This window comes from Nipponia nippon, unplaced genomic scaffold, assembly GCF_047370975.1.
Source record: "Nipponia nippon isolate SJK-2023a ecotype South Korea unplaced genomic scaffold, ASM4737097v1 scaffold_11, whole genome shotgun sequence".
Taxonomy (NCBI): domain Eukaryota; kingdom Metazoa; phylum Chordata; class Aves; order Pelecaniformes; family Threskiornithidae; genus Nipponia; species Nipponia nippon.
This window is the reverse complement of record NW_028262302.1, coordinates 12,566,109-12,590,228: the sequence shown is the minus strand read 5'-3', so window position 1 is coordinate 12,590,228 and position 24,120 is coordinate 12,566,109. Positions and strand designations below refer to the sequence as shown.

The 24,120-nt window shown below is 45.0% G+C and overlaps 1 protein-coding gene across 14 annotated transcripts in view; it reads left to right on the top strand.

Annotated features, from left to right (window-relative positions):
- The window catches only part of FOXN3 (forkhead box N3), a 207,159-nt gene that overhangs the window by 90,149 nt on the left and 92,890 nt on the right, over nt 1-24,120 (top strand). For all 14 annotated transcript variants that reach the window (XM_087747478.1, XM_087747482.1, XM_087747479.1 and 11 more), the window contains exon 3: nt 12,716-12,852. In XM_087747478.1, coding sequence (XP_087603604.1) covers nt 12,716-12,852 — 137 coding nt within the window. The remainder of the gene's footprint in view (nt 1-12,715; nt 12,853-24,120) is intronic.

Here is a 24,120-nt window from a genome sequence, read left to right as displayed (position 1 = left end):
TAATTACCATCTGCTCCTTCACCAGCACTTGAGTCCCACTCACCCTCCAGTGTCTAGTATGCCAAAAATGCGTTTGGCTGGGCTTGAGCTGACGGGACAAGAGTCCGTGTCTTAATTATGGTAGAATTATCCACTTGTGTGCCACATCAACTTGGATTTATTTCCCTTGCAGTTTATAAAACAGGGTTCACAAACTTGTTGGATTTGCACTCTGAATCTTTAATTTAGATATGCATTAAAAAGGGGAAGAATTTGCTTCATCAGTAAACTCGTTTTTTTTCCTGTTTTGACTATCTGTTGATTCCTGTTGTTTGGCATCAGGCTAAACAATAAAATGGTTCCAGAGCTGGTTGAAATGGCTTTTCAGTCCACGCCACGCGTAGCCTTGGCCTTCTTGCACTGTGTACAGGGACATGCTTTTGTTTGGAAAGGGAGGGAATTCTGTAATTGCCCAAATAAATTCTTTGTGTTTGTGTTGCGTGCCTTTTAAGTTACACCAAGTAATGTTAGCATCTAGGGGTGTGTGTGTGTAATAATACAGATGGATATGATAAGGATGGTGTGGGCGGGTATTTATATAGAGATTTTGGCCTTAGAAGTTATTAAATTGGCTTAAAAATCATGGTGTCACTTAAAATAATGGGGGAGGGGATGCGCGCCTTATTTTAGAGCCTTTAAGATCTTTTACAGGCTCTTTTACAGAAGTGAAGACAGCTGGAAGCATTTTGGTTTGGTCCCCACCCCACCCCCCGTGATTTTGCACCATGTCGTGACTTTCTAATAGAAACACCTAGAATCCCAACTTGCTAAAAGTGCTAGGAATTGGCAATATTAAAGCCAGATTCTGGAGGTTACAATAAAGCTGTAATCTGTCAAGTTTATTTCAAACTCTTTTGGCGGTGGTGTGTTTAGTATTGCCCTGGAGAGTCTTTTGCAAGGAAAACACAGCAATTACAGAAATCCTCTTCTGTACAGTGCAGATGTCAGCACTTGTGGTCACTGGGTGCGACTATGAAGAGAAGAAGGGCCCTTGGGAGGATGCCAGCCCTTTTCCCTGCCCTGGCGCTTTGGAGCTGGTATACCTGGCTTCCTTTTGTGGGGCAGGCAATGGTGGATTTTCACACCACCAGCATGCTCAAGGGCTGGTGACTGTTTTTCAGCAGGATTTGGTACATTATGCAGGTCTGAAAGGTAAGATCGCTGCTGTCAAATTTTTTCATCATCAGTAGGATGAATGGAGTCAATTATAAGGTGCCCCTTCCTTTTTGCTCGGTCTTTCGATAGGGCCTTCAGCAGTTGGGACCTCATTTTCTAGCTAGGCATTTTTCTCTGTTTAGGCAGTTTGTACGTTATTTTTGGTTGCTTTTCACGTTCAGGTATTAATTTCCGATTGCTATTTTTGTGTTTTTTCCCCTCTTAGTTCTCTCTTTTCTTACTTGCATCATCTAGAAATGGAACCGTTCATAAACGTCTGTCTGAGGAATGCATGGCAAGGGCAAATGCTTTCAGTCATCGTTGCGCTGTGCTGAAAGTGCATTTGCATTTCGGAAAAGAAAAAAGTTGCAACCTTTTTTGAAGCAAGATTTTCATATGTAAGCCATCTGCTATTTTTGGTGTGTCAAATGTGAAGTCTTCCTGTGTGAAACCGATAGAGAAAAAGATCACAGGAGACCTGGAGCGGTGACTCAGGTCACAGCAGGCCTGTTTGCATGACACCTGCGTCATCAAAATAGCCTTGCTTTGGCATCCCTAAATGAGATTTTCTTTTCCTTTAGATGGTAGATCTGTTCAAAGGCATATTTGATCATGAATAATTTGGAGGAAAACAATTTTCCGTCCTTCTGAGAATATCATACATCTTCTCCTCCTTGTTACTTCTGAACTCTTCACAACATCAACATCTGATGTTGGGCAAGTTGTCAATTTTCGTTACTGGAGTCTGGTCAGGAATTGTTTCTCCCTGTTTCCTTCCACTTCAGGCATGTTAAGTCAGATAAATTCATACGCTGATGTTTAATCACTGGGCACTAATCACCCTTGTGCAATATCGATCAGCAGCCTTTTTGTATACGGTGATCAGAATGAGTAATAGCTTGCTAGTAAACACTGAGGAGTGGGAGGGTGAAGATGATGAGTTAGCCCAATGTAGAAGTTGATACAGCTTTTCTAATTTCCAGAGGTTTATAGGTCTCCTCTTTTTCCCCTCCCCTGTTCCAAACTCTGTTTTTCTTCTTGTTCTCATGTTCAAACCAAGCAGAAATCCTTCTTTTCTGTGGATGGTGTGTCTTTTGACAAGCGCCGCAGTCTCTCTTCTCAGGGCTGCTGGTGCTGCTGAGGTTGTCCACCGTCTCATTTTCCCGAGGAGCCTGTCATTTCTCCTCCTGCTCCTCCAGGCACACTTGAAGCACGCCCAGGCTTCCTGTGCAGCCCTATTTCATGGGGGCTGCCTGTGAACATCGCACTTGAAAATGACTGCTTGCGAGATAATTGCGAGTTAAAAAGAGACCAGGGAAAACCCAAGTAGGCAGGGCTGTGGTGTGTGGGTTGAAAGCTTTTTTTTCCACCCTCCTTCCTCCCACATTTTCCTTACCGGGTAAAAGAGCCGGTCTGTGCCTGAACTTGCTATGCTGAATAACCTCTTCTCTGCGCACAGCGACGGGTGCTCACATCCTGTTTGCTACCAGCTCAGCCGAAAGAGCGCCCTGAAGAGTGGCATTTCTATTCCTGTTGGGTTTGTTTCAGTGCGTTTGCAGGCTGGCTCTCTGCTGCTGCCTCCGTCACGTGCCTTTTGATTCTCTTCTGTGAATTTGAGGAAACCCGCTTTTCCTTTGCTTTTTGTATGAAATAGCAAAATCACTGTGGGATTTGGAATCGCGTCTGGAAAAATGAGGCGGACAGAGGAAGAAAATCTATATTAAGTCGGGATCCTTAAGTATTTAGACTTTGATTAATGCTCTGCTGATGCAGAACTAGTCTGCCCGGGAAATAACATGAAGAAACCTGTGAATCCTATTCTTGCCAAGCTGTAGGTTTTGATCAGGGACTTGCTAGCTTCCTTGGAAGAAAAATCTAGATTTAAATATTCATTTTTTTGCTTTAAATCCATGCACACCAGTGAGTCTGCGTCTTATTTCTCTAGTGTAATCACTTTGCCATGTTTAATAAACTATGTGCATACTTTCAAATCTGTTTTACTGGTGGAGGTGCTCAGGGAAGCTGAAATGCAGTATTAATTATCCACTCTAAAATATGTCCGATTGAGCGGCTCATGCTGGAGAAGTTCCTCATGCCAAGCTTTGTTGCATCTGCTGCTTTTAGTGTTTTACCAGTTGCAACCCATGTAGCCATGCTTGTAAGAATACAGGCACCTAAAAAACCCAAGGCAAGAAAAAAAAAAAGTTAAAATTGTCAAATCTATTTTTGAGATGCTGTGTGGAGGAAAAAAACAGGGAGTCTTTTTGCAGTTTTAATGAATCTGACTGCGAATAAAACTTTGAAGGCGAAGCAACTTCATCTCTTCTTACTGTCTTTATAAGCCTGTGCTTCTTACAGCGGACTTAAAGTAAAAACAGGAGGAAATGTAAGCACATCCGAATTAATTGCTCCCACAATGCGAAGTTCCCGTATTGTTCCTTCTAACTTAACTCCACCTTGAGGATGACTTGGATGAGACCTGGCAATGTAACTTTCTTTCTCCCCCTGCCACCGCATCCTTCTGCGGAGGACAAGTTCTCACCTAACTCCCCTCCCCGACCTTTGCTGGTAGGGTGCTCGTCCCCTTGGGCTGGGTGCAGGCTGGTGCCCTATGCCTGCGGGGTGGGCAAGGGGACCGGGCTTGCTGCCTGTGTGGCCAGGGTGGGAGGACACACTGCACTTAGCCCACATGCCACGGTGTCCGCTGTGCTTGCGGTCATGCTGTAGCCCTGGCTGTCTCCTGCCAACCGGTGGGCTGGGGCATCTCGCCCGCTGCAGCGGGAAGAGCCTTTATGCTCTTGTGTACAGGTGGGCTGTGGGGCAGCTGCCAGAGGAGACCAAAGTTACAGCTAGGATCAGGAGAGGGTGCTTTTCAGCGACCTGCGACGTGGTAGTGGGTGGAGGCTAGCAGGCAGGTGGCTTAGCAGCCCACTCCCGTCTCTGCCCGGGTATGTAATTCCCTTGCAGCCCTGAGGTCAGAGCCTCCCCGTGCTGGAAGGCTGTGGTGCAGTCGAGGTGTGTTTCTGCCTCTCCTGGGAAGGGTTCTGTGGCCGGCTCTCCAGAAGGCGCGGGAAGAGGTTAGTGCCGAAGGTGATGGTGCTCTTCCTCCTCAGCCGGGCCTGGTGGGGGCTTGCTGCTCCCTGTCTGGCCATGTGTGGGTCTCAATGGTCTGGTTCTCAGGTGGGATTTCTTGCTTGTTTTGTATTACAATAAAAACAAGATGCCAAATCCCACCAGGTGAGCAAAGCCCTCTCCTGCAGGTGCTGCCTGTTTAGTCTGACCAGGGTGCTCGGTGTCTAAGAGGGAGTGTGCTTGCTGGGGCAGCTGGGTTTTGACCTCCCTGCAGGAGGCTGGTTTGCTCCTGGAGGTAAACTGGTCCTGCCCTGCTTTGCCTTCATTGCAGAGCCATTGATCTTACTGACTAATTTAGGAAGCCTTTCTCCAGAGCCTTGTGACAGTACCTGGCATTTGGGAAGAAGGTGGACTAGTGTAGGCTGCTTGCAAGGGTACTGAGTTGCAGTGAAGTCCCAGGTTTTTTTGAGCCCGTGAAGTTTGGGCTTGTGACATTTGGGCCGTTGAGGCTCCTGAAGTCAGACCCTGCCCTGGTGAGTTTGTGTTGGTTTGCACTGTGTGAGCAAGGTGAAGGCTTCAAATGCAGTCAAGAAGTTGCCTCATTTTGGAGGATGTTTGCAGCATGGGGGCATGTTTTGTTTTGCTTTCTGGGGTTTCATTCAGCCATGAGAAAGAGGAGAGAGAAAGAGAAATGATACTAAAAAATAAGTACCTACTTAGTGTAGAAATGGGACACAAACAGAGTAAAGTATGTGTGTGTAAGTGGCAGAAATAACTTGTGTTTTGATAGATGTGCGGTAACAATGAAGTCTCTGTTGCAGGAGGATGTTTTTTCTTCAGCATGTGCCTGGTGCAGGTGCCGGGGATCTGTTGTGGCTGTGGAGCAGGGCACAGCTTTGTTTGCCTAAAGAGGCCGGGGACACTTGGAAACCCCATGTCCAGGCAGCCTCTCAAACCATTTATCGAAGTGCCTGTTTTTCCCTGTCAATTCATCGTGTGAACCAATATTAAATACTAAGCAAGGAAAAACCCGATATTAAATAAACAGTTATAGGGGAAAATGGTGCAAATCCGTTAGCTTTTTGTCAGGTCTTCCTTATTTCTATTTTTATTTGTCACTGCTAATGGATTTAGTGCAACCTACTCCCTCCCACCCGTGTCAACTAGCTGTTAACCCCTTCCCCTGGAAATTCACTGACTGGCTTATTTCATCATTAATACACTAGTAGGCAAAAAATGACCTGCAAACCTTTAGCACAGATATAAGTGAATAATTTTTTGAATATCTGTGGGGTGAATGGTTGTGTTTTTAAATTGTCACTAAGTTTTCATATATGACATAACTATGTATCTGTAAGAAAAGGCAATTTGTATTTTTTTTTCCCGTTTTATAATCTAGATAACATGAAGAGTATTGGATGACCAGTGGGTATTTAACTGAGTGCCCCTCTGACATGAAATTAGCACATCCCACTAAGTGGGCTATCTGTCTGGAGTCTCGGGGATTTTTTTTTCTTTTTTGTTTTGCCATTGACTTTATAGGTGACCTTGAGCACTTAACTTCTTTTTTTTTTTTTCTTTTGTTTCTGTGTCTCCTCAATTTTCTTTTCAATAGAGTAAGGATAATTACGCTTTCCATGTATACACAGGAATTCTATAGGCTGAAACAGCATCATTAATGCTACTCGCTACCTAATCTCCCTCAAGTATGCCGTGTGACAGCCCGTCATACTGACAGGCTTGTCTTCTCTCCTGCCTTCCCAGCCCAGTCTCCCTGCGTCTGTTTGATCTCGCACTTTGTTCCTCCCTGGCAGTGTCACAGCCTCTCTTCTTCAGCGCCCGGACTTCACCTAGCCTGGGGAGGCTTTGGAGAACGGCTGGGGTTGCTAGGCACTAGCATGAAACAGCATACTACTGCTTTATATAGGAGCCAGGCATTGTTTAAGGGCAGTTAACGACACTGTTTTCTTCAGTTGCTTGCAGGATTTCCATATGGCAGCCTAATGGCTTTATAGGGTGGTTTGCGTATAAACTCAACAAGGAGATATTTAACAGGCTACATGTGACTCTCAGAGTTGGGTGACATAATGCAGCACCTCCTGAGCCTGTTGGAGGAGTCATTTTGTGGTGAGAGCAGTGGGAAGCTAATGTGGTGTAGCAGATCCACGGCAAGCTGTAGGCAATTGTATTATGTGAGCTTACTGTATTAATGGACATACAGGTGCTGGTGTGCTGGAGGAGCAGTGGACCAGCTGTGCCTGTGGTGTCATCTGGCAGTGCGTCACCGTGACTGAAGTAACGATAGAGAATCGCTCCAGACCCGGTGTTTAAGTGCCCCTTGTGGGATCAGGAGCCAGGGCTCTGGGGACATGCCTTGGGTTGGTAGTCTTCGGCGGCAGCTCGGGCTTGCTGGGTGTCTAGGTCACACACCAGAAGACATTTTTAACTTCTCTGTACTCATGAAGGGGGGTGCGGAGGTAAAAAATGGCCTAAAAGCCTATGAATGCTTTCATTTGTGTAAAACCCAAACCGTCCATGCAGTTGCTCCTGTGCTGTCTCGCAGCCATTGCTGTGAGATGTTACCCACTGTTTCTTTGCTCTGCTTGGGGTAGGTAGACAAGGGCATAGGACCTGTGCCTGTGGCTCTGCTGTTGGGGTGCTCTTTGAGGGTCTGTTGTTCTCTCTCATACCTTATGCACAGAAATCTGTTCTGGTCTAAAACGATTATTTTGTCATATTCTGGTCCTGGCTGTAGTTACTCAGGCAGTTGTTGTAAATTCTGTGGTGACATCATCGATATTTCTATCATCCAATTCTTTTTTCGAAATTTGCATTTCAAAAACTGGTTCACTAAAGCTTAATGCTAGAGAAACTCTTCTGTGCTCACATGGCATACTTGGACACCTGTAGAAGCTGTACAGCGTTCCCGTGGATAACCTTGTTGGCAAATCCATGTGAAGGGTTTGCTTCAAGGCTGCTGTTGCAGGGTAACTGCGTGCAAGGAGCTCAGGATAAATATTTCTTTAGAGTAAGAAACTTTGATACCCAGTAATCTCTCCACGATTACTTGCAAAGAGGTCATTCGCTGTAGCAATGGTAGGTTTCATCCATGCTGAGAGCAAACCCTGAGATCGGTAATGGTGAATACTGATACCAAAAGGTTCCTCATCACTGCAGAAAGCGTCATTAGTGTTATTCACAGGTCCTGTGTTAATGACTGCAACAACTTACACTGAGCTAGGCAGGGCCTGATAAGTCACAACGGTGTGATTTCAAGATTTGACAGCTTACAACTGCAGATGCTAGTTGGAAATGCCCTTTTTTCGAGTAATAGGAAATTTCTGCTTTTTCTGCTTGTTTCTACAGTTCCTGGAGCACCCCTGTAACCAACATGGCATAGTTCTCAAAGACAGTGTACACCTACACCACTTCAGCCTGGGTAGCTGCCGTATGCCTAATTCATATTGCTGACAGTTTGGGTTCAGGAGAGTCTAGCCACGGCCACTCATCCCCTCCTGGTTTGGTACTGGAGAAGAAAAAGGACAGATCTACTCAGTGGGGAGTTGTTGGCTTGGTTTTGGTTTTGTTCGCTTGTTTAAAGCAGCAAGGTCCTTAACTCAAAGAGTTTAATCATTCTCAGCTTGCTGGTGTAGCCTGGGTGCCTGTGCAGAGCTGTGCGGTCACTCATGCACTCGTGGGTCTCTTGTTCCAGTTCCTCTCCTCCCAGCCTACCCGGCTTCCCCAGCCCCCATGCATCCGTGCTCGGCATCTCGGTGTCTCTGGTCTCGGCTGCACAGCTCTCCTGGTCTTTCCCTCAGGGCCATGTCTGCCAGCCTCGCTGCCAGCTCACCCCAGCTCTCCCATGTATGCCTGCTCTCTGTCATGCCATTTTTCGCGTTCTCTTCCGAGCTGCTTCGTGTCCAGCCAGAGTCCTGGTTTTGCTTTCTCAGTGTGCTGTTACGAGAAGTGCATAGGGCTGTCACCACAGCTTCTGCTGCAGAAGGGGAGAGCTCCTGTTCCCCTCCCTGGCTCCCCAGATCCATGCTGCTTTGCAGCAGTGGTGGGTGCTCATCAGACCCTTCATGTGAGCCAGCTTAATGAGTTTAAATGACATAAAATTGTGCCAGCAAAGTAGTTTTCTTCGAGGATAATCACTGAAATGGGCTTGTGGAAGAAGGGCTGGGCACATGCAAGAGGAAAACAGTGCAGCAAGGACCAGGGAAGCAGCAGCAGCAGCTCAGAGCTCTCCATCCACTACGTCCCTTTTGGGGAAGGTTCCCTTAGGGACCCTCTCGGTGGTGATGCTGCTGGGAGAGATGTGGGCGCCTGGAGCTGCTCCTCCCTGGTTTCAGCGCAGTCCCCTGCAGATTCAAAGCGCATCTGTAACCAAAGCTTCAGAAGGTACAATTTGAAATTGCCAGCGCCCCTCTGAGCCCACGTGTTTTGTGGTTCCTATATCTGCTCTCCTCCCAAAGCTTTATTTTGGGCAGACTGTTTGTATGGCAATGAAAAGAACAACCCTGGAAAAAAGTTGCGTTCCTAACACATTTCAAGTCTGTGCTAAAATAACCAGGGAACAAAATTTCTCAAATAAACATGGGCTGGAATTTTTATATAGACAGGGTATGTATTTTTTCCCAGCCATTGGTCTTGGAAAGAGCTCATTGCACAATTTTTTTTTTTTTTTTTATTGAGCTTGGGGCAGACGATAGGTGACATGTAAGGCCAGGCAGTTAGTTGCGAGGTATATGGAAGCAAAATCTTTATAATGAAGAGTTTTAATAGTGAATAATGCTGTTATCCCCAACTATAACAACTGAAAGAGCTGACAGGCAGCATTTTAATCCTTTTTTCCAATTCTACTGAAAGGTGACGAGACGTTTTTGTTTGGATCCTAACAGATTGTGTAAAGTAGGATTTTTAAAACTTTTATATGCAGCCCATTGGGAGAAAAAACAATCGGACACTAAGTGTATTGTGTACCTTTTCATGGCAATGCACTGGTTTTAGTTGTTGGGGGGAAATCAGATTTGTATATTTGAGATATGAGAAAGAGTAAATGAATTAATAAGTACATACTATCCTGATACAATCTACTTATATATTAAGTGACAGAAAAAGGCATAACAATTTCTTAATAGAAAAGATGATCAGGAATTTTTTAAAGGAAAAGTATTTGATCATAAACTTTTATGGGGTAACTTCTACATGTTGCTTTCTCTCCCCATTAGTACCTCTGAAATAGCTTACCTGCAGCTAGAGTCTGCTTTTGGACAAGGTGAAGGGGACTTGTACTAACACTCCCCTGTTTTCAAATAACCTTAAGCACGGATGCAGAAGCAGTAACCTGGCTCAGCAGGAGCGAGGGAGGGAGGTGGCTGTGCCTGGCCCTGGGAGGAGGCGGTGGCGTGTGGTGGTCTGAGAGCACTCCAGTGCCTCCATGATCAGGGGCTGTTATCCACTCCTCAGTCACTTGTTGCCTGGGAGACAAATGTAACCCAGGGATTTTTTTTTTTCCCCTTCCTTGCTGGTTTTTGATTGGAGCCACTATTGACTTTTGGCTTGGAGGAGGTAGTGAAGCAGCACGCCAAGTGTCATAAGATGGAAATTAATCACTAACCGATGGGTCTGAGTTCCAATGATTTCCTTTCCCGTGATTGCTCTGTATTTGGGAAGACTAATGACACATCTAAACAGACAGTTAACGAAGCTCTTCACACCTCCGACAGTCAAGAAGGATTCTTAACCAGATGACACTTCAGTTTTCTTTTTATTTCTGCTCTCTTGTGTGATTGTAGAAAAACAAAAGTAACTCTCTTAAAAAAGGAACTTTGCATGGTTGGAGAGCTTTGCCTTAAATTGCATTTGTTTTTGCTTCTAAATTATAAGTCAGCTCAGTTGCAGTGAAAATATAGCAAATCTGCCTTCCTAGTGTTTCTGTTAACAAGGAGTATAATTCTTCTCAATACTTTTTGTGTGAGCGAGTTTCTGCTTTTCAGTGAGATTATTTTTGGCTTTTGCAAGAATATGCAAAAGCCAAACAAATTTAGCTTAAGAGTAATGAAAGGTTTTGAAGTTACTCTTCAGTAGTGACTTCATCTTGTAAGGCCCTCAACTTGAACTAACTCCGATGGGTTTTGGGGGGTGATCTCTTCCAGGTAGATGACAAGTCTGTCTTGGAAGTAAATGAAAAAACAGAGAAGTTTGGAAACAATATGTTGTGTTCCAGCAAGTACAAATAAGGTAGATGGTATTTAAGTGTAGCTTTTTTTTTTAAGCTTATCCCATGCTGTAAGGAGTAAGGAATCCAGCAAAGGTTTTCTCCTGAAAAATGTTCCTAGTTTTGCACGTTGCTTGCTTAAAAGGAAATTTTATGTTCTTCTTGCTCTGGCTTTTGGATGGAGCATGGAAGTGGAATTTGAGAGGTTTGGATTCTATTTTTGACTCTGTCCGTTGCCTAAAAAGTCACTTACTAGGCTGATTGTGTGAAGTCTCTGGCTCATTGTCCCATGTTTAAAAAGAGGGCTAAACATAACAGTCTTCTGTTTGCAAACTGGTTTGAGATATGTGGCGTGCAGCTTCCACCACTGACACCAGCAGTGGATCTTTCAGTCATCTGCTATAGTGCTTACCAAGACGAAAGCCCCAGAGTCTTGCTTGCTCTCTCTCTGTGGCCCCTTGAATGTTGGGCTTTTTTGGCCGTGCAAGGGCCCCGCTTCATCTTGAGAGCTGGAGGATTTCTCCCATCAGACTGTTCAGTGGCCTTCTGGCCGGGTGCCCTCGGGAAGCAAGGGGAGAGACGGGCTTGAACCCTGCCATCCCGGAGAGGCTTGACCCCACGCTCCCCGTTCTACCAGAGCAGCATGCAGAAGATGGTTCCTTCTTCATCCCCTCCAGCAGATGTGCTTGTTTCCGCAAGAAAGCGGTCACAGCTCCTGCGGGTTGTGCCAGCTCCTCTCCTTTTCTTTCGAGCCAAGTCTCACGCGGTGCTGTGAGCTTGCTAAAAGCTCCCAGACAGCTATCCAGTGACATTGGGGAAGATTTTTCTGTTTAATTTTTCTGTTTTTGGGGGGGAGAATTTAGTGCAGATTTGCTGTCTGTGAGCTCGGAAGGAGGTCTGTAAGCACTCTGCACGGTGTATCCTAAAGCTGCCTGTGAGGCAGAGGGACGCTTAGGAGTTGGTAGGGCTCCACAAAGATGACAAATTTTTGAAAGGAAACAAGTGTCTGGTTTTGGTCTCCCTTGTGGCTTTAGAAAATAATATCCCACTTTTGGTGTGATTTCTTTGTGTGTGTGTGTGTGTGTGTGTGTGTGTGTGTGTGTTCTTTGACGCATGAAACCGAGAGCCTTGCTCCACTGATAGAAGTTGGAGTTGAGAAAAGGAATGGTCCTGGGTTGAGAAGCGGCTAGAGGCGGTAGCACAGCCTCCCCTGCCTGTCCCAGAAGACGTCAACATTTACCAAAAACCTTATCATAATGCCTTGAAAGCCTGCCAGTGGAGTTCAGTCAATAATTAGGATTGCTGTTTGTTTTTACGTGTGCTCGAGCAGACCAAGGCTGCTCCTGAACTATCATTTTGTATGCTTTCCTAGTGGAGCCGAGGGAAAGTTGTTTTCCTGTTTGTTTGAGAACTCGCACAAAACAATTCAAAATATCTGCACCCTGACCTCTGATGGGATTGAGACAAGAACTGAAATTGCAGTGCTCGTAACTGCAGAATAAATACTGAATTTTAGTGTAGTCTTTGCATTACAGATTGACTGCTTGAGTTGCTCCATGGGTCCAGAAAGGGTAATTACAGTAACTGTTGTTTTAACAGATCACAATTTCACAACACCCTTAAATGGTTTAAACTCTGATTATACTGTGGGCTTTTTTTTTGTTTTGGGTTTTTTGGGTATTTTTTCCCCCCGTTAGGGGAGAAAAGATGATTAATTTCCTCTTGTAGTATAATGGCACTGATGTCATGTCGTTGAAGGATTAAGTCCTTTTATTTTTAAAACAGTTACTAGGGTGTTTAAACCCTTCCTTTTTAGCCCTGTTTCTTGTTAGTATAACAGCAAAAGGACAAGAAAATCACTTTCAAAAAGAATCTACTTTTCTTCAAAGTTTCCATTTAACAGTAACTGTAGCTTCTTATTTTTCCAGTAAGGGGTGATGGGGAAATTGCCAGATAGTATTAAATCGTATTAACTAGTAACAAGAGAAGGGGGGGGAAAAGGCAACCAAACATTCATTCTTACTTTTCCCCCCCTGGAAGCGTGATTTAAGTCATACAGTTGCAATATGTTATTAATGGAGCAGTAATCTCTGGCAAGCAAACTACGTTCACTTCTGTCAGACAAAAAACCCAAACCCACTGCTTTTCCTGACAAATACTGCTAAATAAATAAGGCTATGCCATTAGATCAAACATTTGATTTTTTTTTTAATTCTTTTTTCTTTGCAGAGTATTGGAAAGGGGTCCTTGTGGTGTATAGACCCAGAATATAGACAAAATCTTATTCAGGCTTTGAAAAAGACACCCTATCACCCATATTCGCATGTGTTCAATACACCTCCCACATCTCCTCAGGCATATCAAAGGTAAGAACTAGATGCATTTTACAACTCTAAATGTTTTCATCCAGTGTTGCGTATGAATCTTGGATAAGACGTTAAATGTAATTAAGCGATGCAGTTTGGAAATGCGCTAGTGAAGGAAGCCCAGGAGCGCTGGCGGCAGCCTGGCCTCGCTCGGCGCGCGTCCGGGACACCTTACCTGCCCGTCCCCCGAGCGGAGCTTGCCGTCCTGCTCCCGTGTGAGCCACTGAGCCTTCTGGCAGAACGCCTGAAGTTAAATAAAACGCATATAAGCAACTGGAGAGCTCTGAAGTGTCCGCTCATCCCCTTTGCAGCAGGTGGAAGCACAGTACCCTGGCTCGGAGGCGACGGGCTCGGTTTTTCCCCGAAGCGTGCTGTGGGGCCTGTGTTGCCTGTGCAAGCGTCAGGTCTCCAGGCGAGCCCCGCGCCCGGGTGGCTGACGCAGCCCTTGTTGTAGTTACGCGCTCCCTGCGCCAGCGCCTGCCCTCCAGGGTGCCCCGGAGGGGCGCGGGGGGAAGCAGCAGCCACTTTTCTGCCTCGCTTCAGCAAAATAGGTGTGGGGCGGATTTTTTCATTTGTTTTGCATTTGTTTGTGATCTGGCCGTTGCTTATGACTAACGTTAGCGAAGAAAGAGAGATAATCTACGGCTGCCATCCGCCAGGCCAGGAAGCAAACACCAGGTTTTCACACAACTGCTTTCTCCTCGCTGCTAATAAGGAAATAGTTTTCTTCACTTTTTCCCGATGTGGGGTCAGGAGTGCGGCTCGTGGCCGGCTCTGTACCGCACCCCGCAAAATCGGGAAGGTGTCTCTAACCAGCCGTAGCAGGGCTCAGCAGCGTCGCCAGGCCCAAGCAGTGACTGTCATGGCTCTCGGGGGGGTTTGGGGGACTATTTTTTTTTGTCCGGAGCAGTGTCAGCGGCCGTGTTGAGGCGTGGCGGGAAGGGCCGGGGGGCGAGGATGAGGAGGGGGCCGGGGACGTGGGGCTGGCGCGGGAGAGGCCGAGGCTGCCGCCGCCCGCCCTTGCCGCCCGATGAGCGTGATGGTCGCCATAGCAACGCGGGCGTCTCCCTGGCAACGCGTAGCCCCGGCGGGTGCTGTTGCATCACGGGGCCGCGCGCTGCGCTGCCTGGCGAAAGGAGCGGCCGCTGGGGCTGAGCCGCGCGCCGTTGCCGTGGTAACGGGTGATCCTGCCCAGCACCCGCAGCGCTCCCAAACTTTTCTGGAAGTGGGGATCCTGCGCCGGGCTTGGCGGGGGCGTGGGGGCCTTGTTCCCAGCTTGGAAACGCGGGGCCGCGGCAGGAGGTGCGGGGGCTCTGCCGAAGCCGCGCAGCACCGGCGACGTGGCTGCAGCGCCAGCCGCTCTGTCCTGCGTTTCGTGTGGAGCGCGAGAAAAATATCCTCCCTAGTATCACCTTCAGAAGGGATTTTTTCACTTCTACTTTCCCCCTGCTCCCAGCGATCCCACCGCTGCTGCGCTTCGCAGAGGGATGGAAAAATAATTTGAGTAATGGCATCAAAGTTGTAATTTGTGTGTTTGAGCAAGGCCTGTTTCCAGAGCCTCGCTTTATCATTTCTGTTGCCTTTGTACGAGTATTTTCATTACGCCCATACAGATTTATTCCGAGATTCTCGTGCCAAGTAAAAGTGTAATGCGCAGCTGAAATAGAAATGGAGGGATTTTGATCCCTTATAATCCCCGCGAGCAAAAAAACCCAGCAAACACACGCAGCTGAAAGCAGGAGGATCTCTGATTTTTTTATGCTTGAAGTGACTGTTGACTGAAGGGGTCACGTTTGCCAGAACCGCTGTGGATTTGCTGGCAGATGCCACCTGCGGGAGCTCCCAGGTGGCCTTGCCAGATCGGGCTGAAGGGGCGAGCTGTCCTTGCAGGGATGAGCCCACAGAGACGCCCCGGTTGGGGCTGCTCTCCCGTCCTCCCTGTGCAGCCACGGGTGCCTGCGGAGCCGCGGGCCTCAAAAGTCGTGCTGCCCTCTTCTAACGGGGCGGGTGGCCAGAACCTCATCGCCTCTTGCCGTGTCTGGGAGAGGAGAGGTGTACTGGCACGTGCCAAACAGCGTGGGATTTAAGGTAGTGTTTTGAGAGACTGCCTGCTTTCGCCAGTGCCCAGATGTAGCTGGGGAAATGGCAAAGCTGTCTTCTGAGCGAGGGAGAGGGAGGGTGCTACCGAAACACCCGCAAACGAGTCCCAAAACTGAAAGGGAAACTTCCTCTCCTTGGAAACCGTGGGATGTCGGAGCTGCTGCTACACTGCTTGTGCTGCCAAGTGCTTTCGAGTCTTCCTTGTAATGACTGCATCATAAAACAAAGAGCTTGCGTGGCTGCAGGAGCAAGTGCCTTGCAAATAGAGGCCCAAAGGAGGCTGGGTTTTGTATAAAGAAATTGTGGTCTCGCTGTTATTTTTAGCTGGACATCTTTCAGCAGTCCCACTGTCAAATAAAACTTAATCTTCCCATCGTCTTCTAAAATATTTATTTATTCATTTACTAATGACTGGCGAAACATCAACACAAGGCTGGTCTAGGCCATCAGTGACTGTTGAATTAATTTAAATATGCATTGGCAGTTACATGGTGAAATATTTTTTTGGAATATATTTCTGGTAGATTCACAAGGAGTCGAACATTCCCTGTGCATTTGGAAAATTGTAATCCCATACGTACGTGATTGCTTTCCCATGTGGACAAAGACTTCGGTAGCGGGTAGAAAATGTAAATCCACTTCGCCATTGTCAGATCTCCAGAGTAATACATCGTCATAGAAACAGATTCCAAGGGAAATTTCTCTGATGTTGAAGATAATATGTCTAGGAAAAATCCTTGGGTGGCAGAGGTTTTGCTGTCCATCCATCTTGCATAACTGAAGCCCACAACTAAGAGAAACTGTATCACTGGATATTAAGGAAATATGTCTGGAACCAGATAATTCACCAATATTACTCCTGCCTTTAGGAACGGGATTAATCGGAGGAATTACAAGGTTTATAAGGATCAGTTGGTGCAATTCCACAGGGGCAAATTGACCTGTTGCTTGTCTTCATCAGATGTTTTAAAAGAATAAGGATACACAAATGAATCACGTGTTCTGTTTAGTATCTGCGTAAGCAGCTTAGGGGTGAATTGAGCACAGAGTGGAGGAATGTACTGTAAAAATATCCCAAGCAAGATGATCACTGAACAGACAAATTCTCCTTTTCTGAGCAGGGTTGGTGACATCAGATGATGTAGCTTCACAACTTTGCTAGAGCATCCTGCATAAACATAATAGGGAGGGCCTTTTATGAAGGAGTCCTACAGTGTGAACCCACACATTTGGATGGCTGAGTCAGCGTTATCCTAGTATCGTTTGAGATTAGACATGTGACTCACACCGGGAAGTTGGGATTACATTGGACTCCATGTCTAGAAGACCATCGTTTCGGGGGAAAAAGCAACTTTACAGTGTTTGTACATAAGAAGGAATTTCAGACTACAGTTGTCTGAATTGCTACTGCAATTCAAGGTAAAGAAGATTATCTGTAAGCGGTAAGAAGAAGAATACAGCAATGCAAATGATTTAATTTTAATTGGATTGGATGTGTATTCTTAAAATCCAAAACTCATGCCAAACCAACCAACCAAACAAAAAGGATTTTTATGTAGTTTTTCTAATTGAAGCATATATTATGTCATTTACGATGCATTTCAAGGGTGAACTAACACTGATACACAGCATTATAAAGAAAAAACTCTTCTTGGTGTGGAAAAATTGGTGCTTTAGTCTAATGTGTTTCTTTTTAAATATTTACAATTGTGTTGGTAATAGCAACCTTGAAATGTATTTATAGACACAAACTTTGTTAAATGACTGCGTAGGTCAGTGCCTTGGTATTTCATCTATATGTTTTATTTCCAGTTTTCTGACTCTAACTGAACTGTAGGTAGGAATTTTCTCTTCTGGTAGTGCTTTGAGGAGATCTTGAAATGGATTCTTCTTTCTTCTGAATGCGTTCCCTCAGGCTAGTTCTTAATTTTAAAATAATAGAAATCATTAGTTTCACAGATGCGTAAGAAATTTTTGAAGATTTGGGTGACCTTCTAGGACTGTTGGCTATATCCTTTTACAGATTTGTGGAGCATTTTTCCACTGCTTTTAATTTTTCCAGTGTGTTTTGCTAATTTTAAACCGGTGGCAAATGTTGACACATCTGTCCTAAGCTGCCCTGTAACTGATGAAATTGCAAATGTGCCTGAGATAGAAACTGAAGAGTGGTTTCTTTCTTGCATTGCCCCAGCCTGCCTGTTCGTAAGGGCTTCGTTGGGTTCCTTGTTGGTTTGCTCCTTCCCATTGAAACGGCTCCTTGGGTGAGCTTGGTTGATATGTTCTGCCTTAGGAAGGGTTGAAACACCAATTAGTCCTGAACTAGATTTGTGCTTGGCTTTGGAGTTCTCCCGTGCACTTCAAAGCACTTTAATCAGAAAAATACTCTGCCTCTCCTGGCAGGCATCACTGCATTTTGGCCGGGATGCCCTCTGTAGAGAGAACTTGAGCCTTGCAGGGCTGCAACCGACAGGAAAATGTGTAGGAAAAACTCCAGTGCAGGGCGATTTGGGTTGTTGGAGAGCAGAGTCGATGCGCAGTCGGCGTACGTGGTGCCCGCCGGTTGTCGGCAGAGCGGGTGCTGCAGAGCCGCCCCGCTGCACTGCTGGGCTCCCGGCCGGTGCTGCAGCCCCAGCGGCTGGCAGGGACCAGGCCCCGTGAGAGGTCAGCAGAAAACCACCTCTGCTTCTTGTGTAGAGGCACTTTCCAGAACAGTATTTCATTTAAATGCGTGTGGCTTCGTGATCTGATTTTCCTTTCCCCTTCCCTTGTTGAAGTGTATGGTGCAGGGGTAGGCCAGTGGATCACAGAGGGCCTGCAGGTACGTGAATGACCAAATGTTTTATGAAACTTTACTACTCCGGGATTTGAAAAATTCGGAGTGGCTTCTGTTTTGTCAAATTTAGTGCCTCTTACCACTATTTCCTTCTGCTGCTGGTGGCTTCCCTAAAAATGCTATGAGCTCCTTAAACATTCATCACTTCTCCAGTGTCTTGTCTTTTGATACCTGTTTCTGATAAAAATGTTCTCCCTTACTCTCTACCCCAAGGCAGAGAATAAGACAAGGGGACTTTGTGATTATGAACCCCTGTCTAACTTTTGAAATTTATTAATAGAGACATGGTGTAAAATTCGTGAAACTTGGATTTTAGGAAAAAAGTTTTAGCTGCCAGGACCTGCCATCGCTGCAAGCCCTGTGGTAAACAGCAGGCGAGGTGGCCTGGGCATGCTTACGTTTGGATTTGAACTAAAAAACTGCATTTACCTGTCTTGAGACTGTGGTGTACAGTCTTACCACTCTTAGTCCTAGCTTTCTGCTTCCATCTCACCAGTACAAGTCCTCCTGCCGTGCCTGGCGGGGCCCTCGCTGCGCCCATGCCTCCCGGTGCCCCCGCGCCTCCCGCGCATTGCTGCAGCCAGGACTCCTCCAGCAGCCACTGCCGCGCGCTGTCGGTACACGGTTTGCATACAGCCCACTCAGGATGGGGAACTTCGAAGCTGTTACACGGATGCGAAACAGCCAAGTGTTCCCCTCCAAGGACAGCTGTTGTAGATTGGCTGCTTAGGAAACTGCTGTTACTGGAACAGCTTCTTCAAATATTTGTGGGTTTGGGCTTTACTGTCACAAGCTTCACCCTTTCGCATTTGTTTATTGAAGCTAAACCTGCATCACAGTCAGTATGTTGTAGGTTATCGTTTTGGACAGTGTATAAGTACTCTTTTTATCCGTACACTTTATAAGTTGAGATCAGGAATGATCTTCTGTGGCCATAGCTTGGTGAAACAACCTTTTCCCATTCATTGAAAACTTTGAAGCACTGAAAGACACTGCAGGGTGTCTCCCTGCAAGAAGGGACTTAAAAAAGAAATTAATTGGTTGTCCTTTGAAGTCTGGAAACATGGATTTAATTCTGCATTACTGTTTTTGCTTTCAGTAGGAAATGAAGCTGACCATAGAGCAGTCTAATATTAATTTCTGTGCATGTTACAACCCCTTTATCAAGATTGATCTAGATATTTTACTTCCTGGATAGGATCAGAATGAGTTTTCTTCTCTTTGTGTGGTGTTAAGGCAGTCTTTGGGTAATTTTATTTCGCTGTTTTTGTAGTTCAGAGACCACAGAGAACACAAGTTTTTCCAAATTACGCCCTCTGACACCATAACATGTTTTGATTTGAAGAGCAGCTATACTTCAGGACTATGCTGCTTTATTTCTGTTTTCTGGCACATTAGAGAACATCGGTTGTGCTTGACGCCAGGTAGGAAGAGCAAAGAAGAAAGAACTTTAGCTTGAGTGGATGTCTGTAATGCTATCAGTGCATAAATACTTCAGGGTTTGCCAGTCCAGGACTTGTTTTCTAACATATTCTTAGCAGTTATCTAGCCAGTAGACTTCTGTGATATGGGAAGTATCCCAGTGAGCACAGTTTCAGAAAACAGAACAGATCAACTCTTACCTTTTGAAGGGAATTTTCTTGTACGTTATAGTATGAGGGAGGTGGAGGGGAGGGAGGTAAATTGGGAAAGGTGGCAGCAGATCCTGGACAGAAAAAGAAGAGCAGAAAGTCTGAGTCTGCCCTCTTTCACATAAGTTTCATGCATCCTTTCTGCAGCATCCTTGTGCTCAGCAGGTACGGCTGGTGGAAACACAACCCTCTAACCATGTCTTCATTCCTCTCAAAATTAAATGCTTCTGAACCTTCTCAGCTGAGATGTTTTCAGTTCTTTCTCATCCATACCCCCAAAACAGTACAAATGTCTTGTTTCCCATTTGCCAAATACATAAAGATTTGGTTGCGTCTTTGTTTTGGCTGCGTGTTTGCAGACCTTTAGTAAAGAACTGTAAAGCAGCATCCTTAGCCTGTGGTGTTTCTCTGGATGCCGGGCAAATACCAGCCCCTTGCTTTTCGTTGTTGTTATTCATAGCCCCATTTGTTGAACAGTCTTCCCAATTACTTGGCTTTTTAGGTTTGGTTTTTTTTTTCCCCTCCTCTGTGCCTTCTGTAGATAAATATAACCTTATTCCAAAGATGGCTTGGAATGGTACCGTAGATATTTCCACTTCAGTTCATGGGAAAAAGAAAGTCTAGGGATGTGTTTTGAAACTTCTGTTAGTTTGTTTGTAAATCCCTCTCTAGCTGTTGGTATTTCCGTGTGAAAATTGTTACAGTGGCCTCATTGATAGAGCTGTGAATTGTTGACTGCAGAAACTTGGAAGTACATGGGTGCTGTGCTTCTGAGGTGGTCTTCTGCAACTCCCCACCCCTCTTCTTTGCTGTCCCCAGGGTGTGCTCTTGTACAGCTAGGGCCTGCATTGCGCGGTGCACGGGCCGTATGGTATAGCAAAAAGCAGAGAGCATGAGGCACACCTCTCCTTTGGTTACTTGGCAGTGTTCAGTCCATTTCTCACCCTTCATCCCATTGATAGCATTGCTGTTACAACTGCAGCAGTTGCATGGATGGGGAAGCCTGTGTAATGCAATTCAATAACAGCTCACTAAAATTTTAGCAGTTGAAAATTAGGACTCAGGAACAAGTGTTTATGTGATGAACAGTGACTGACAGGAGCATCACGTTTGTTAATCATACGATATTGTGGCAGTGGAAGTCATCTGACTTCTGCATTTGAAAACATAGACTCATGAAGCTTGGGAAACCAGAAATAGTATCATGATGTCTCACATCTTACTGCTGTTGGATTCAGAAAAGGCTTTTTTATTTCCAGAACTCAAGCTAGATTTTTAAATTTATTTTTAACTATTCTTTTTTTTTTTTTCTTTTAGATTTTCTTCACTTCTCTGTTAGTTATTGGATTTCTTTCCTTTGTTTCCTTTAGTAAGAAAGATTTACAGGGAGTCACCTTATTTGCAGTTCTGTTGTAAGACTGGCATTCTTAGGACAGTTTCTAATGTCATGTTAATAATAATAAACTTTCTATGAGTAAAAAAAAATTATGATAATTTCAGAATCTTTCAAACAGTAGGGAAGGGGTGGCTTTTCTGTAATGGTTGTGATTTTAAGGCGTTCTGCAGTTTAACTCTTCATTACTTATTTAATACTTGTTTGGTTGAGTAAGGTGCATTGCCTATTTTCAAGAATTGCAGCTCTGTCTTAAACAAAAACCTGTGTGGACCTTTCATCCTTTTACCTAACATTTGAATGTATATTGGGGAATAGAGAACATGTTTAAAGTGTGATGGAGCTGTTGCAGTTTATGTGAAACTCCCAGTATTTGTGTAACCAATTTGTTCCATATGTAGTATCCTTCTGAGAATGTCAGTTCTGCGCATGGGTTCCATGGCCTTGGCTAAGGAAAGATGCCAAGCAGACTGGCTTGGCAGCCTCTCATCGTGTTGGGATGGTTCACTTGAGTCGACGAGCTGGAGGAAATGGCTGCAACTGACCCGGCTTCTCCCCAGGTCATAACAGGAGGTGATAACTGTGCCATAAAAAGCTGGTTTTCCATAGAGAAATGTCCTGGGAGATGAGCATGGCCAGTGCGAATCAATTCTTTTTTTCTCTGCACGACGTTAGTGAAAAGCAGAACATAAGAGTGTCCTGTTTTGTTGCTCTCATGGTGTGACTGTGGAAAATCCTGACAAGGTGTCACCTCCCAGGTGATCGAGTGGCCCATCTGGCCGTGGATTACCCATCAGAGGTACAAAACTGACCTAGAGGATGGACCCTCATCCTGGGCTCTGGGCCAGCTGGCAGCAGGCTGGGAGATCCTGAGCTTCAGGGGAAGGTGGACTGACCTTCAGACCTTGCAGACCAGCTGCTCTTTGTCCTGAGCAAAATCCTCTCTGGCTTCCTTATCTCCCAGTCATAGGGGGCACCTGTGTTCTCAGTGAGGCTTGTTGCAATAGTGTTTCCAATTATTTTATGCATAGAGTTAAAAAAAAAAAAAGTGCAGTTACATTTCATACCTGTGCTAGGTGTCGGTGTAATCCCTGCCTGTGTGTCTGACCCGGTATTTCTCAAAGTATCAATCAGGCTTTCTGCAAATGATTTTTTTAAAAAGCACAGGTGTTCTAAACGTGTAGAGCTTTTCCACTATCGTATTGCAGTGCAAGTGGCCCTAAATCTTACAGTGAAAGGCAGTCCCCCTTGAAAGCTATTTCTTTAGTGAATATTTATTCTCAGATAAAAAGCTCAAAACAAGTTTTAACGGGTTAGTCTTTCTGAATCTATTAGCAAACACACTTTTTCTGGCATACGTATGGTATCCCAGCATATAGATATGTGTATATACAGTATGCTGATAGTATAGTATCTATATATAGTTTGGTATGCTTTCTGGAGAAAGCAAGTTTTTTAATTCGTTTGAAGCAAGTAAGTTTTGGGATAATTTTGTTTCTTAGTATTTGAATGCTTGAATCGTGTTTTTATTTTCATCATCACTGCCAGGTGTGACTTCACTTCCGATGTCATAAAACCTCAGCTCAGGGCTGGAGTTGCCACATGCAGGTTGTGATTAGTGACTATGTTTTTTGTTTTATAACTCTCTTCATCACCATGATACCTGGATTTCTGTTTTATCCAGTTTTTCATGGGTGTGAATCTGTCCTCTTATTGTATGATCCTACCATGTGAAAGTGATACTCCTCCCACTTGGATGGAACTGGGTTTTGTACAAACAAAACTGTTTTGCTAGAGTTGTTTCCTTTCACAGTAACTTCCATGGCTCAGAGGAATAAAAACTGAAAGGGCTTAAACAGTGTTAAAATGTCTCATTTTGAAGTTTTAGAACAAGCATGGAGGTTTTTTCATACTGAAACTTTTTTACACTTTTTTGACTTGGAATTTTGACTTGGAAAAATCAAGCTGCTTGTTTCATCAGAATGAAGTACTTACCTAAAAAACTGGGTTTTGGAGGAGGTGAGGGGTCTTTAGTAGAGAAATTTCCATCCTCAGCAAAGCCCTGTAGAGCTGGGAAGAGAGTGTCTTCCCAAACATTCACCTGTTTGTCCCAAAGTAAAAAGGCCAGAGGTGAGAGCTACGGCTCTTCGCTTGTCCGATGTGTTTTATGCTACAGTGGCCTGATAAAACGTTCCTTCCTCTTTCCCCTTGCGGAGCAGAAGCGCTCAGGACTTGCACTTGTTTTTTTTTCAGTAAAGCCACGATGAAACTGAAGGCTATATTTGATTATTTGTACTGTATCTTTTCACAGATGTTTTGACTTAATTTTGGGAACCCCACAGTTGTTTAAAGAAAATCTGTCAAGCAATTTTGGTACATCTAAACATAAATGAGAATTAAGAGGCTGTGTTTTGGATAGATTTCAAGAAACTCTCTTGTTGGCTTGCTTTCTGTGCCAGGTGGCCCTGAAGGCAGTGTGTATGTGTGGGGTGCTCGTCAGTGGCATTTGTTCTGTTTGTAAATTATAAAACTGTTTGTAAAATGCAGCATTTGCCTTTTTTTTTTTTTTTTTTTTTTTTTTTTTGCTACTGGTTAAAAAAAGGGAGAGGGAGGTTTAGGCAGTGTGTAAATTAGTTAGTGGAACTTGCTACCACAAGAAAATGCTGAGGCTGAGGATTACGTGATAGTCCCCCAGAAGGTGTTTTGTTTGATTACCATGTCCAGAGCTAGTGCAAATGCATCTGCAAGAGGATATTAGACCTCGTGGGATTTTTAGTTTTAAATCAGTCTCTCCGATATTTCGAGTCCGGGTGGGCTGTAGTGGCAAGCACAGATTTACCGTGCTACGTCGCTCTTCCACTTTCTGTGAAACTTCCAGCTCTGGCACTGGGTCATGGAAACCCTGGACCAAACAGGCTGTTGGTTTCATCCAGTTTGGTGGTTTTGATGTTGTTATACTTCTGATAACGTGCCCCGTTTTGAGTCTGAGGCTTTTTTCCCCTGTGACTGTATGTTGTTCTAGTGATAAGCGTGCAAACCTCTGGGGGTTTCAGTGCACAGGTATATGTATACACGGTGTACTTTTTCTGTCAAAAGGCAGCCTGGCTGCCAGGGAAGCTGCTCTCTCTTGTGCTTAGAAACAAAATGTACTGTTCTAGTGCAGGTGACCTATTTCCATTACAAAAGAGTAAATACAGCAACAGTGATGGAGAATTGCTTGAGACAACTAGTCTGAAGTGGGTTTGTGTAAGCAGCTTGACTAGCAAACACATTAGAGAAGTTCATTTCGTTGATGAATAACTTGCGGATAC